We start from the raw sequence: 15230 nt of genomic DNA, 5'->3' as shown, positions 1-15230 counted from the left end.
TCAAATGCTTTGTGGCCAGGCTTTAACCAAAGGGTATAATCAATTTCCAACGCAACTAACAACCAATAATCATCTTGGCCGATAAACTGACATTTTGTGCTGCCTGTTAAATGCTGTGTGGGTGGTCTTAACGGGCTACAGTTCAGTTACTAAACACCAACGTCAAATGGCACTTTCCTACATAGACAGGAACACAGAATAACATAAAACAAAATTAAATTTTTATTTTAAATGCTTCACTGCGTTATGACAAATTAAATGAGAAAAGGGGCACTTAGTTCTGCAATTGGCTTTAGAACACCAGGTGTGATAGATGTGGCTGCGATATGTAGGCAGTCCTCCACAGATTCTTGTGTCAGTCTGTTTCATGCATCTGTTTTAATTGCATTTATTGTGGAATAAGCCACTTTGCATGTGTAAGTAGATCCAAACATGGAAAGCACAAACAGCTTCTTCATGGTCACGTAGTTATGAATTAGCTGGACCAGAAAGATTCCAGATTTGCTTTGTTAATTCAGTTTTCAGCAGCGCCGATGCCTGCAAATCCGCTAGTTATAGTAGCAGAGCCGCTTCGTCGATTACAGGAAGCACTTGCTTTGCGTGGGACGAGGAACCCCCTCATCGGGGTTGATTGAAAACGGATCACGGATATAACCGACTACATCCTTGGGAATGCTGGTTGTCAAAGTGAACACTGAAATCGTTTTTCAGCTGTATAATAAAGTCTGTCATAAGCCCAGTGACTACATCGTCAGGAGTCATTTGAGTTACGTTTCACTTACAACATATCGGAATGTTAAATAGATACAACACGGATGTAACATTATTCCTAATATTTATTTTGAGGTTAAAGAGATGCTATCACAATTGATACTTCTTTTTTCCTTTTTGTTTTTTTTTTTTTTCAACCGGCCTGACCAGCTTGAAAAATTAACAAGCTGGTATGCCATGCATGTGCCATGCTTCCACTTTATAGGGCACAATTTCTGGGGCAGGGGGTGGGGGGCATTGCAAGTGGCCCGCCATCAAATTTAATTGCCGATCACGGGTCTAGGCTGACCTGCGTTGTAAGACGATGAAGCCTTACCATCGCATCCTCCGGCATCCCAAACAAAGTGACTCTGGGTATGAATATACAGGGTCTTCTCCATCTTGCCCTTCTCCTCCGAAGGTTTTCCTGCCTGCCCTCAACAAGAGCCAAGAGTCAGGAAGTATACCACAGCAACCAGACAATCGCTTCTACAATGGTTTGCACCTTGCAAGAGGAGGTGCAAAGTTTTTGCAGGGTCAGCAATTACCCAAGGGCAAGGCAAAATCCTTACATCTCATTAGAATGTTTGTGCCCGCTTAGTATTCCAGATCACTGACCAATTCCATGCTCTTTTCTTCATCTGAATACATTTCAATATAATTTTAAATGGAATAATGATGGCAAAGTGCTAATTTGCCGGGTGCAGAACGGCAGGTGAAAATCATTCTTTACATACGCCACATTTTTAGTGGCTGCTAAAGATACACTTTACAGCCACTAAACACGGTTTGGTGTTAAACACTGATTTTGAACGCAATGTGGGTCTTTTGCAGCCGTAAATCACTTTGCATGTATCTTTACATCAGCCCCTATATATTTTAATGGAGACATGAACAGCAAGTCTATTACTGTCTTGTCAGAGTCAGTGATCCAGTCCAGTCTGAGACAGATCCTAAAAGCAGCAGCTTATTTTGATGGTATTCTGACCTCTGTGTTTTGTTACAGTAATGCGACTGCTCTTCTCAGCTAAAGAAATAACTGAAATGCTGCAGATTCATTTCTAAATATAAGTGAATTAAATATCCTGCAGCCAAGAAATTCAATATGTTTTTGGGGATCCAAGAGCCAGCAAATCAATACAATCTAGTAATTAGAACTAAGTACTTTACTTGGGATCTGAGAGTCAGCTAATATAATACAGTCTAGTATAGAGGACTCAGTTGTGTTCTAGGGATCTGAGAGCCAGCTAATTCAACACAGTCTAGTATAGAGAAGTCTGAACTGTACTGGGGTTCCGATAACCAAGTAATTCAATACAATCTAGCATAGAGAGCTCAGTAATGTACCGGGGATGTGAAAGCCAGCTAATTCAGCTCGCTACCCAAAAACACACGCTTTCCTTGCATGCTGCTAAACTAAAAGCTATTACATTTGTATTTGTTTTTGATGAGAAATGTCAATTAAATGGAGAAAAAAAATGGACCTCATCTTGTTTTTTTAATAATAACATTTTCTGAATGCATGTATGTATAATAATATGCATGTTTAAAGTGTTCTGAATGCATCAATTTTTAGCTGTATGAGATTTGATAAGGGAATTACTGATTGCATCTCTAATGCCGACTGCCTGGATAATAACAGTCTCAACTACTGGAGTAAGTTCTAACAATCAGTGCATGTATAGACATTGCGATTCCTTTTTAGTGCTGTCTGCTTTTCATTATTTTTATGTTCTCACATCAACAATTTATTCTTTGATTAAATGGCCCTATTTACATAAGAGGCGTCTCACCCATTGGTATTTATTGATTTACAGATCTTGGTATAACCACTATTTATTTGCATACTTTGTTAAATTATGGAGGGGATACGATAAACTAAACCAATCGCAAGCGCACAGACTGCTCAGTCGTATGTGAAATCCAACAGGCCAATCAGAGCAGCTCTGCTGAGTCCAGTTGCTCAGATGGAGTTTGTGCCTGTTGGGGAGAGCTGGTCCACTGACTGCATGCAGGCTCATCCTTCATGTTAACCCTGACATTTAAACAAGGGCAGCGAGGCCAGGGCTCCAGTTTGTCTTGCCAGGTTATTCCCAGTTGTAGACTATAGAGGCAATTCTCGACTGTTGTCCCTAACCAAGCATGCAATGAAGCAGTTAAAAAGAGCAGCAGCGCCTATATAAGAGTTGATGCAAGCATGTCCATGGCCCGCACCTGTCCTATACCGTGTCAATGTAAAGCCTTGTATTCAGGCGTATTTCATTTCATGCATCCGGTTTTGTTTGGCAGTACCATCTTAATAGGATCATTTCAAATGTGTATACTGTACACTAGGTTCCAGAACTCACCTCTTCAGATAACAAATATTAGTTTATATATTTTAGATAATCCTATTAAAGCCTCAAATAATGTGTGCATAGCTAATTTGTCAAAAATTGCTACTTAACCATAACAGTAAAGAGATATTACATGGGGTGAATTCTGTGTATGGGATGAAGGATGTGTTTTACCTGTTATTTTAAACCTACTTCTAGTTAACATAATATGCTGTGTAATCTCTAAAGATTACAATTTATCAATAAGATCAAAACTGGCATCCCTCAAGAGAAGAGAAATCTTTCGTTTTTATTTAGTTACATTTTTAAACTACTTTTTTATGGTTTTTGGGGGAGGTTACAGAGCAATATATTTATGAAGAGCCCTCTTGTGATTGGCAGAATAGGACAGACAGTAAAACACCTGAAAAATTAAGTAAACACTGTCTAATGAATCCACATTCTTTTCAAATGGTTTTTTGGTGTGTTTTTTTTTTTTTTTAACAGTGCTGCCGCAAACTTGTTAAACATCCACTCTTCCAATTTCCTTCCAAAACAAAAGGAGCCACTGCTTTCCTTACAAACTCGAACTACTCAGGTAATTGTTTTTTTGGGAACTTTTTTTAAAATGTTTTTGTTTTTGTTTTGGCTTTGCTCCCAAGGTGACTGGTTTCTTGTTCACCCTGCAAAGCTCTTGTTAAAAAGCTTTTGGCCATGCATGAGCAAAACTCATTCCACTTGCACACTGCTGCCTCCATAGACCCCCAGATTCTGACACTAAAGAATGTCCTTACCAAGTTTTATCACAATTGGGAAAGTGGTTCTCTCTTTATATAGGCCTGTGTATGTGCAACAGTCTCAATATACTGCCAAACTTGTGCCAAGCTTAGAAACTCAGACTAGCTTGCACCGTGAGTTTAATTGATGCTGACAAAATAAAAACCACAAAGCTCAATATTCTAGCCGATTAACTGTGGTCTCTCTAGTGACAAGTGCAATTTGCCAGTGGCCAGATTTAATTCCTGGAACCTAGTTATTTCAATAATCAAGGCTAACTAAATAAGAGGTGTTTGGAAACCTAGGACTGGGTGCAAGCCTAGTGCGAGTTTCATAACCTAGTCTGAGCACATATATTTATTTAATTTTATGAAGTAAATGTGGAATATGTTTGGTGGTCGTTGTTTAGACTTAAGGGGATCAATATACACCACAGTGGGGTTTAGGTCCAGTTTCCCCACTACATTTATTAACTGCAACATCAAAAATTGAAGAGCACATTAATAGGTAAATTCATCATTTATTTAATTGGAATTGCCTAAACTTAACAGGCCGATTAGTTTACCACAGTGGAAAACTGAATGCCAATAGTAAAATAAGTAACTATTCAAGATGGTTTATAACTTTAACAAATCTCTATATATACATGCTCTAAAACAAGAGGCAGAATCAGTGGCTGTTAAATTTGATCTGTATCTAAAAAATGGGCTGCATCAATAAGAGCACAGACCCATGAAACTTAAAGCTATCCCACAGTTTTAAAGCCATGAGACTTCTTGACTGTGTTTAAGTGAGGGCTTACGGTTAATATATGAATGATAACACTATCCTGTTGATAACAAGCACCCGGTACCTAATCACTGCATGCGCTGTATTTAAACTCGATGACCTAGCTGCACCGTATGAGGTGCCAAGATGCAACAGAATGTCAATAGCGCTATTTGAAATATTTGTATATCAGTAAATACCATTAAAAACAAGCAAAGAACCTAAACATTCTCAGCACGTTAAAAGGGCGACCAGTAAAAATGTTCATAAAGCTTAGAAGAGTTACCTGAATTATAAGCTCTGCCTATACAAATGTAGAGTAGGCAGAGTTGAAAGGTCATACTGTCACAAGATTTGAATAGAGTGAAGATAGCTGTGCAGTCCTCACACTGCAGAAAAGATCAAAGCAGCTCAACGCCAGGTAAAGACAGATTTTTATTAAAAAGAAAACTCAATATTGGAGGAACAGAACCCAGAACAACCTTTTTCATACAACACAGAAAACAAGGAAATATTAAATTACAATAACATTTGAAGCTATGTGCACTTTAATTTAAACCAAGAAATATTTGCCACACTGATAAGAATGTTAAATACTGACATGGGACAATAGAGTAAATGTCATTCTTAAACATGACTCAGAATCTACTCCAAGAGCCAGCAAGAGGCCCAATGTATATCTGGGTCAAACTACAGAAACATTCAGATTCACAGCCCTTCTTGAAGCTTGGCTGCATAACTACACGTGAAATGGCTCGGAACTGCATTACCTTGTATCAAAACTCTGACTCGCATCAGTAACCGTACAGCATCACTGTGTGAATTCACAAACATGGAAATATACTGCGCTCCCCGCCGAAGAAAAAAAAAAAAAAAATGATTCATGATGTTAGTAGCAGAATGCTCCGAACTTGGTAACAGTGATGTAATAAAAGTCACCACTGAGCAGGGCTGATCGTACAGGGGTTGCAGTAATGAGAAACGCACTGTAGCACACTCATTTACAAAACGGGAAATGCCTTGCCTGAATGATTGAGTTGGTAAGAAACTCACACTAGTGTTGCACCAGGTCCTGAGCTCCCCTTGTTTAGGTATATTATTGAAATCACAACAAAGAGATCTTCAATGCAAGAAAAAGGAAGAGAGTGATAATGTTGGTGGTGTAGCGGCACTGTTGTGAGCTGCACTGCCCTTACCGAGTCTGACCCTGTTGAAGAGTTGACGTTAAAAGCTCTGTAACCACAAATGCAGGCAAGCTTGGCTTTTTCGCACAGTGGTTGGGACGCTAACTTGCAGTGTGTGCACCCAGCCATTACAACAGAACGAACATTTACGAACAAAAAGAGGCCATTCGGACCATCAACATTCATTTACAAGTAGCTGACTGATCCCTGAACTTTGTGAAGTCTGGTCTTAAAGGACCCCAATGACAGCTACAACACGGCTAGTAACTGAGTAAAGAAGGGTCTCCCACTCTTTGCATCTCCATATCCATCAACTGCACCCGTGTGCTGCAAGTATTGGGCAGGGTTAACTGTGCCAACTCCTTGTAAGACTTTAATCAAGTCTCCCCTAATTTGTCTTTGTTCTAAACACCTTGCAGACACATCACACTGAATTGCTGCCGTCCCAGAGGGCTAGCAGCAAGCAGAGATGCCCTCCGCAACCAATTTACTAATTGAATGTTGGTTATAATTGACAATATTCTATACATTGAGAATACTTCATTGTTATTTAAAAGCAAGGCAAAAAAAGTGCATGGATAAAAGCCATGAAAATCAACAATGAATTAATCAATTAATTGTTGCATGGCTAGCAGGAAGTTCCTTTTGTTCAGCTTAATGAACCCCGAACAGGGGCAACGTACATCATTTGAAAGCTGAAACACAATCAGTTTTATACCAGTTATGCTCATCTAAATCTAATCATATCACTTGAACAGCCAGAAAATAAGTTCCAATTTTAGAATAACTTGCAAATTGTAGGATTCCAAAATTATAAATAAATGTAATACAGCCTACAGTACAAACTGGAGAATGAGGGAGAAAATGTATTTATTTATGTATGTAAATATGTATGTATATATGGTACCATTGGACAACCTCATAGTCACATGACATGACTACTTATGCAGGTGGGTTAATAAACATGTAAAAACTGAGTTCTGCCAGTCTTGGATTTCTGTTAGCAATGTCAGGTGTGTTATTTGAACATTCAGTCCTAATTTTGTTCTGTAATTTTCAGTGTACACTACTCCAAACACACACACACACACACACATAAGTTTGTCTTACCTTCTCTCTCTATGTGGCAGAGGCTGTTGCTGCTGTCTGGATATAAAGGTGCTGCCCCAAACCGGGCTACTGTGACTGTTCCTGAGCCAGCCAACAGATGGCGCTGCGGGGTAAGCGGTGCTGCGGAATCCATGATCCGATTCCGTCTCGGCGGCCAGAGAAGAAGCAGAGCTCCCCATGGTCTAGCGCTCCGGGATGATCGGGGTTCTCAAAACCAGAGCGACCACCAAACCTTCCTTGGATACAGTACACACCAAGCTACTCTGAACCGCTCTGGGGCTTCAACTATTGCATTGCTCCTCTTGCTAGCTTCCCAAAGTCACTCAATGGAAACTATAGTTAGCTGTGTACTCAGAGGATTGATCGATCTTATCACGCTTTCATTGGTTTCCTCAAGTTTCATTTGGAGATTTGAAAATCATACACTGGATTAGTTCCAAGAACTTCCTGATCTGGTGTCTGAATATGGATGTCACATGCCTTTCTTATGACACCTTCAAAAGTTACTAATGAAGGAAATCTCTGGTGGTCTTTACATTTCAATTAAAGACATTTGACAAAGGATTTAATGTTTGTTCTTGTACACAAAAGCTCCTACAGAAATATAATGTGTAGTCCTGCTAATGCCCCATGGTGGATTCCAGTAGCACAATGTTTTTTTTTGGTTGATCTAGAGAATGAATGAACTAGTCCTATGATGAACTGACCAAGTCCAGGTGGCCAAACTGGAATCATCCAGCTGAAATGTGGAGCACAAGAGCAACCAAAGATTCCATTCTAATGATTTGTGGCTATTTTAAAAAATCGTGGCATGCAACTTAGATCTAGGAATATAAGTCTCCCACAGCCCAGGCTTCTTCCACTACATGGACTGAGATGGTTTCAAACTGGTGAACAAATTATAATATTGCTCCCAAATCCGACTGAAAAATATATTGCTTTCAGATTTTACTACAGGTTGCTTGTTTGATCCATTAGTTGCCCAATAAATTCAATCTAAAATAAAATGTATTTATTATTATTACAATAATGCCAAATGGGTTTCTCAATCTAAGGTAAGATTTTAAAAATGTTATCAGGCTTTCAACCAGTTCCACTATCAAGACAATCCCTGCCTGCAGAAATAGTTTGGGGGTTCAATCTTGCTTACAACTTTGTTTCCCCACAGCACATCGGGTTTAAGGAATCAGAAGTTCATAGCAAATGTTACAGGATGATTTACTGAACTAAGCATGACGCTAAAATATGTTCATTTAATAAAAACTAATGTGTATTTGATGTAGTTTGGAAATCTAAAAATTACCAACAACAACTTTCTGCAAACACAAAAGTTACCATGCTGCTGATGGGAAAAAAAAAAATAGAACAGAAGGTATGATTTTAAAGTTTAGATAACTCTATGGCTTCATTTACTGGGGTAGGAATGCAAAACCAAACGAGTGAGTCAGCACTCTCTTGTCTCTCTAGCAACGTTTTTAAACTGAGCAAGGTGTTTAGAGGGCAGTTACTTGTGAAATGGGACTATTACATCTTCAAGAAAATATGAGCAAAATCCACGACTCGTTTTAAAATCACGTCTTTTGATGATTTCTTCATGAGTCATTACTAATATCGAGTAGCACTTTCACCAAGAATTTCTGAACGAATGCAGTTCTGTACTGTTTTCATTGTAACTGAATCAGATGTAACTGCATAAAGAACTCGAACAAGCAGTTCACTGACCGACTACATAGAAATATATTCAAAAAACTACAGCAGCCTCAGGCGGTAAAATATACACAGAAAGCTATATAGCATGGTAATGCTTTATGTCAAATAAGAATGTTCTAAGAACAAACTCTACTCAGCCCATAAGCATTTACCACCCAGATAGCACTGCACATCCACCATTAAATCCGCAATAGGGAATACGATTATTTTTATGAATCTAATTTCCTGCAAATACAAAATACAATTATTTTACTGCCTGGCATATTCCCCAGTGTTTACAACTTTAGGGAGAAATTAACTGATTCAGTTGAAGAGACTAATACATTGCTTTCCATGCCCTGTCAAATCCTATATAACAGATAAGGAATACATTTTAAATATGAAATCATGTTAAATAATCTGATTTCGTTGATCTACGGAGGCAATCAATGTTTGAGACAACTTAAAATTATCAAGACCAGCAGAAAAATGAACACGCCAGTAGCTGAGTTGAATTATTTTCCGTGCTGGATGGTGCTTCCTCAGTGAAATACTGTATTCTCCGTGTATTTTTAAATCAGCCTTTTCTCAGCATTTGAGAATCTACCAGTCAACAGCGTGCAGTTTTTTCTATTTATTCCTTGTCGACCAACACCACATCTCTAAAAGGAGACGAGGGGCTGGATCACAACATAATCTTGCAAATTCTCTTTTTAATATGCGTCAGATCTGCGGGGTGAAAAGGGTACGGGAAGCCGTCTTACTGTTAAATCCGTTTCCATGCAAAATACCGTGTGCTATGGTTCTGCCCGCACGATGGCAGAATAAGTTATAGTAATAGTCTTCAGTGTAGTTATTCATTTATGTATGTATTTGTTTTTATTCCAGCACATTTATTATTGTCTTTATTGTGTGAGTCAATCAAAAACACCGATCCTCTCTGTTGAGTGCAAGACTTTCACTTGTCAATTTTCAGAAGAATTTTGCATTATCAAAACAATGTGCAATTCAGACACGACTTGAAATACTCCACTTTTTAACAAGATCCTTGTGGTTTGCTGTCCAGGTGAATTTTCAACACTCCAGCCCTCCTCACTCACGGGTATTAAACATGAAAGGAGCTCCCTCGTTGCACTGCTTCGTTCCCGGCACCCGGTTTCTTTTTATTGCAACATATTAAATGTTTTCTTCCGATTAGTGCAGCAAACTGCATTGCAAGCTATTCCTTCTAGCTGACTGCTGTGAGTCAACAACGCGCATGCGCTAAAGGAAGCTTCATTGCGCCCATAGGAAGCCGAGGGAGATTAAACCACAGAACCATCCTCTTTTTTATTCAGCCGTGATAACAGAAACGCTATCAACTCCCACACATCTCTGCTGAAAATGTAATTTTAATATTAAACACGACCAGACGTGGCAGAACCTAACCCCACCCACATCACAATGCGCTCCAGATTTGTACCTTCTCAATGTTCAGAATCACGAATAACCTGACGTACTGTTTTGGTTTGAAATATTGCCAGAAAATATCGACACTGCATATTTACTTGTGCTTTATCTAGTAGGTGAAGATTTGACAGAACAGCAAAATACTGTATTCCAAAAACACTTAGTCCTACATGATCAACTTTACTAAGCTATTTCTTAAATTTAAAAATACACTGAACAAAAATATAAACGCAACATATAAAGTGTTAGTCCCATGTTTCATGGGCTGAAATAAAAGATCTCAGAAATTCTCCATACGCAGAAAAAGTTTATTTCTCTCAAATTTTGAGCACAAATTTGTATACATCCCTGTTAATGAGCATTTCTCCTTTGCCAAGATAATCCATCCACCTGACAGGTGTGGCGTATCAAGAAGCTGATTAAACAGCATGATCATTACACAGGTGCACCTTGTGCTGGGGACAATAAAAGGCCACTTGAAAATGTGCAGTTTTGTCACACAACATGATGCCACAGATGTCTCAAGTTCTGAGAGAGCGTGCAATTGACATGCTGACTGCAGGAATGTCCACCAGAGCTGTTGCCAGAGAATTGAATGTTCATTTCTCTACCATAAGCCGCCTCCAACATCGTTTTAGAGAATTTAGCAGTACGTCCAACCGGCCTCACAACTGCAGACCACGTGTAACCACCCCCGCCCAGGAACTCCACATCCGGCTTCTTCACCTGCAGGATCGTCTGAGACCAGCCACTCGGACAGCTGATGAAACTGTGGGTTTGCACCACCGAAGAATTTCTGCACAAACTGTCAGAAACCGTCTCAGAGTAGCTCATCTGCGTGCTCGTCGTCCTCAACAGGGCCTTGACCTGACCAGTTTGGCATTGTAACAGACTTTAGTGGTAAAATGCTTACCTTCAATGACCACTGGCACGCTGGAGAAGTGTGCTCTTCACAGATGAGTCCCGGTTTCAACTGTACCGGGCAGATGGCAGACAGCGTGTATGGCGTTGTGTGTGCAAGCGGTTTGCTGATCTCAATGTTGTGAACAGAGTGCCCCATGGTGGCTGTGGGGTTATGGTATGGGCAGGCATAAGCTATGGACAACGAACACAATTGCATTTTATCGATGGCAATTTGAATGTACAGAGATACCATGACGAGATCCTGAGGCCCATTGTCATGCCATTCATCCACCACCATCACCGCATGTTTCAGCAAGATAATGTATGGCCCCATGTCGCAGGGACCTGTACACAATTCTTGGAAGCTGAAAATGTCCCAGTTCTTCCATGGCCTGCATACTTACCAGACATGTCACCCACTAAGGATGTTTGGGATGCTCTGGACATGTACGTGTACGACAGTGTGTTCTAGTTCCTGCCAATATCCAGCAACTTCGCACAGCCATTGAAGAGGAGTGGGACAACATTCCATAGGGCACAATCAACAGCCTGATCAACCCTATGCGAAGGAGATGTGTCGTGCTGCATGAGGCAAATGGTGGTCACACCAGATACTGACTGGTTTTCTGATCCACGCCGCTACCTTTTTTATTTATTTTGTTTTTAAGGTATCTGTGACCAACAGATGCATATCTGTATTCCCAGTCATGTGAAATCCATAGATTAGTGCCTAATGAATTTATTTAAATTGACTGATTTCCTTATATGAACTGTAACTCAGTAAAATCTTTGAAATTGTTGGATGTTGCGTTTATATTTTTGTTCAGTGTAAATAAAACTGTGAAACTGCATCCAATCATCAAAGGGCTACTATGTGCATCGGCAACAAAATGTTTTGCTATTTTTGTTAGCATTGCAATATTGATTCCACACACACACACACACACTGTAATCGATATCCATTGCTCTTTTGATCATAGCTTGTACAATATTTTAAGACTCGTGTTTCTTTTTTTACGCACAGAAAACACTATACTGTTAAGGGGTGATATTAACATTTACCAGAGATCTGAGCAGAGCCAGGATGGCAATAGCTTCACTTTTTAATGTGACTCTAAACATCTTCAGGTACACATTTCTGAAGCTCTGTAAACTATTTTTGCAGTGCATACTGGCATGTTCTAAATCATTTGTTATAAGGCACTTTTCTATAAAAAGGCTTCTGTGGCTTTTTTTTAATAGCTTACATCATTAAAAATGTTAAATGCTTCTTTATGACCTAGTACGGCAGAAAAGCACAAAAAAATAACAAAAACTGCTTCAGTTTGCACAGTTATGTTCTTTTAACATGCCCCACCATACCTTTGCCTCTAGGTCCTCTGCTATTCCTGATCTATATTAATGATTTAGACTCTGGTATAGTAAGCAAACTTGTTAAATTCGCAGACGACACAAAAATAGGAGGAGTGGCAAACACTGTTGCAGCAGCAAAGGTCATTCAAAATGATCTAGACAAGATTCAGAACTGAGCAGACACATGGCAAATGACATTTAATAGAGAAAAGTGTAAGGTACTGCACGCAGGAAATAAAAATGTGCATTATAAATATCATATGGGAGATACTGAAATTGGAGAAGGAATCTATGAAAAAGACCTAGGAGTTTTTGTTGACTCAGAAATGTCTTCATCTAGACAATGATAGGGGAAGCTATAAAAAAGGCCAACAAGATGCTCAGATACATTGTGAAAAGTGTTGAATTTAAATCAAGGGAAGTAATGTTAAAACTGTACAATGCACTAGTAAGACCTCATCTTGAATATTGTGTTCAGTTCTGGTCACCTCGCTATAAAAAAGATATTGCTGCTCTAGAAAGAGTGCAAAGAAGAGCGACCAGAATTATTCCGGGTTTAAAAGGCATGTCATATGCAGACAGGCTAAAAGAATTGAATCTATTCAGTCTTGAACAAAGAAGATTACGCGGCGACCTAATTCAAGCATTCAAAATTCTAAAAGGTATTGACAATGTCGACCCAAGGGACTTTTTCAACCTGAAAAAAGAAACAAGGACAGGGGTCACCAATGGAGATTAGACAAAGGGGTATTCAGAACAAAAAATAGGAGGCACTTTTTTACACAGAGAATCGTGAAGGTCTGGAATCAACTCCCCAGTAATGTTGTTGAAGCTGACAAACCCTGGGATCCTTCAAGAAGCTGCTTGATGAGATTCTGGGATCAATAAGCTACTAACAAATAATCAAGCAAGATGGGCTGAATGGCCTCCTCTCATTTGTAAACTTTCTTATGTTCTTATGTTCTTATGTTCTACTGCATTGGTAGTGAGTTTGTAATACATATTTACAGTCTGCCTTTATACACTGCTTAAATATTCCCCTTAAAGAGCATGGCACTCTCCTGGCTATAAGGCAGCACTGCAAGCCATTACGGCTGAACTGTCCTTTTACATTTATTAGACAGTAAGTCTCTTTCTCTCCTGATCTCGCTTATTTCCATCCAACTAGCCCTTCTACTGAGAGGCGCAGGGGTGGGGCAGTATCCTCTAGAATAGTGTCACTAACCACCTCTAATCACATCACTGTTGTCCACACCGCATACTAAGTTCAACTACACTGGTTCATTGCTCCGGTACATTCAGCGTAACAGTCAGCCAATCCCAGAGAAGAAGCATGGCAATAAAAGTGGGCCTCTCCTTGTAGAGACTTCACACTAGATCCAGAAAACCACTTACTCAATTGTGACTGGACTTGGCAAGGACATTCTTTAGCACAGATTAGTGTAAGTGATATCTTCAGAGTACTCCAATCTGCACTAGGCAAAACTCAATCAAGCCGTGTATTTTTGGAAAACTGCTCTTTTTAAATTAATTCATCAACCTCCAATAGTTCTCTTACAGTATATCTTGACATCCGTCATGTTCTGCTTACACGTTCACATTGGACACCCGCTGGGTATCTTTCACTAGAGAGATCGAGTTCCGCCAGTCCACGATCCAAACTGGGGCTGACGGCAGCTCCATTGAATGGAAATAAATGAGTCTGGTTTAAAATTAACCAGAAAAATAAAAACTCCTTTAATTCTCTGGTCTTTCATTTTATACATGGCTTATCGCAGTAGTGTCTAGACTGATCAACTGAACCTGTTATTTTTTTTTAGTTAGAGGGAGGGAGGAAGGGAGATAGAGAGAGAGGAGAGAGAACACTGAAAGTTGGCTAATTGTTAGCGAGGGAAAATTATGTATATCTATGAGACAGTCTACCTTTAATCAACATTGTTTCAGTGGGAGTACGAAAAAGAAAACAGGCAAAAGGAATCTAGACAAGGAACTGGGGAAGGCCTTTCTTTCTGTAATGGTATGCTAAACAGCAGTAACGTCATTAACCCCAAAAATGGCATTGACGGCTGGGCGGACTAAATACAGTATAATCGTAAATCTCGAAAAATTACTCACTTCTAAATCTTTTGTAGTCATTTTTGTATTACTTTAGTATAAATACATGTTAATTTGGATTCATATGTTGTTTTTTTCTGACTTTATGTGTACGAAAAGACACACATTTGCCCGTTTTCCCATTGGAAATAGTGATATTTTGAAATATAACTGTCCTGGTCACAAAAGCAAGGTTTGTGGGGAATAATAGCCATTTTCTATACTTTTGAGGCATAAGCAATTAGCAAATAACACTTGCTACCCAGGAACAAAAATTGTGTTACATAGTGTAATGATCTGACTAACTGCATTTCCCCACCCCCCCACCCCCCACCACTTTGCACACCGCTGGTCTAGAGGCTGGAATGGACACACTGTCCAGCACATAAGAACATAAGAAAGTTTACAAACGAGAGGAGGCCATTCGGCCCATCTTGCTCGTTTGGTTGTTAGTAGCTTATTGATCCCAAAATCTCATCAAGCAGCTTCTTGAAGGATCCCAGGGTGTCAGCTTCAACAACATTACTGAGGAGTTGATTCCAGACCCTCACAATTCTCTGTGTAAAAAAGTGCCTCCTATTTTCTGTTCTGAATGCCCCTTTGTCTAATCTCCATTTGTGACCCCTGGTCCTTGTTTCTTTTTTCAGGCTGAAAAAGTCCCTTGGGTCGACACTGTCAATACCTTTTAGAATTTTGAATGCTTGAATTAGGTCGCCACGTAGTCTTCTTTGTTCAAGACTGAACAGATTCAATTCTTTTAGCCTGTCTGCATATGACATGCCTTTTAAGCCTGGAATAATTCTGGTCGCTCTTCTTTGCACTCTTTCTAGAGCAGCAA

General features: G+C 39.5%; 1 protein-coding gene across 1 annotated transcript in view; it reads right to left on the bottom strand.

Moving 5' to 3' along the window:
* Positions 1 to 9829, bottom strand: part of LOC121330984 (calpain-15-like) — a 78952-nt gene extending 69123 nt beyond the window's left edge. Inside the window, exon 1 of the mRNA XM_041278042.1 lies at positions 6905 to 9829. Within this exon, the coding sequence (XP_041133976.1) occupies positions 6905 to 7083 (179 nt within the window). The 5' untranslated portion in view covers positions 7084 to 9829. The remainder of the gene's footprint in view (positions 1 to 6904) is intronic.
* Positions 9830 to 15230: the final 5401 nt, after the last annotated feature.

The sequence above is a fragment of the Polyodon spathula genome, chromosome 18 (assembly GCF_017654505.1).
Source record: "Polyodon spathula isolate WHYD16114869_AA chromosome 18, ASM1765450v1, whole genome shotgun sequence".
NCBI lineage: Eukaryota > Metazoa > Chordata > Actinopteri > Acipenseriformes > Polyodontidae > Polyodon > Polyodon spathula.
This window is presented reverse-complemented; position numbering and strand designations above follow the sequence as displayed.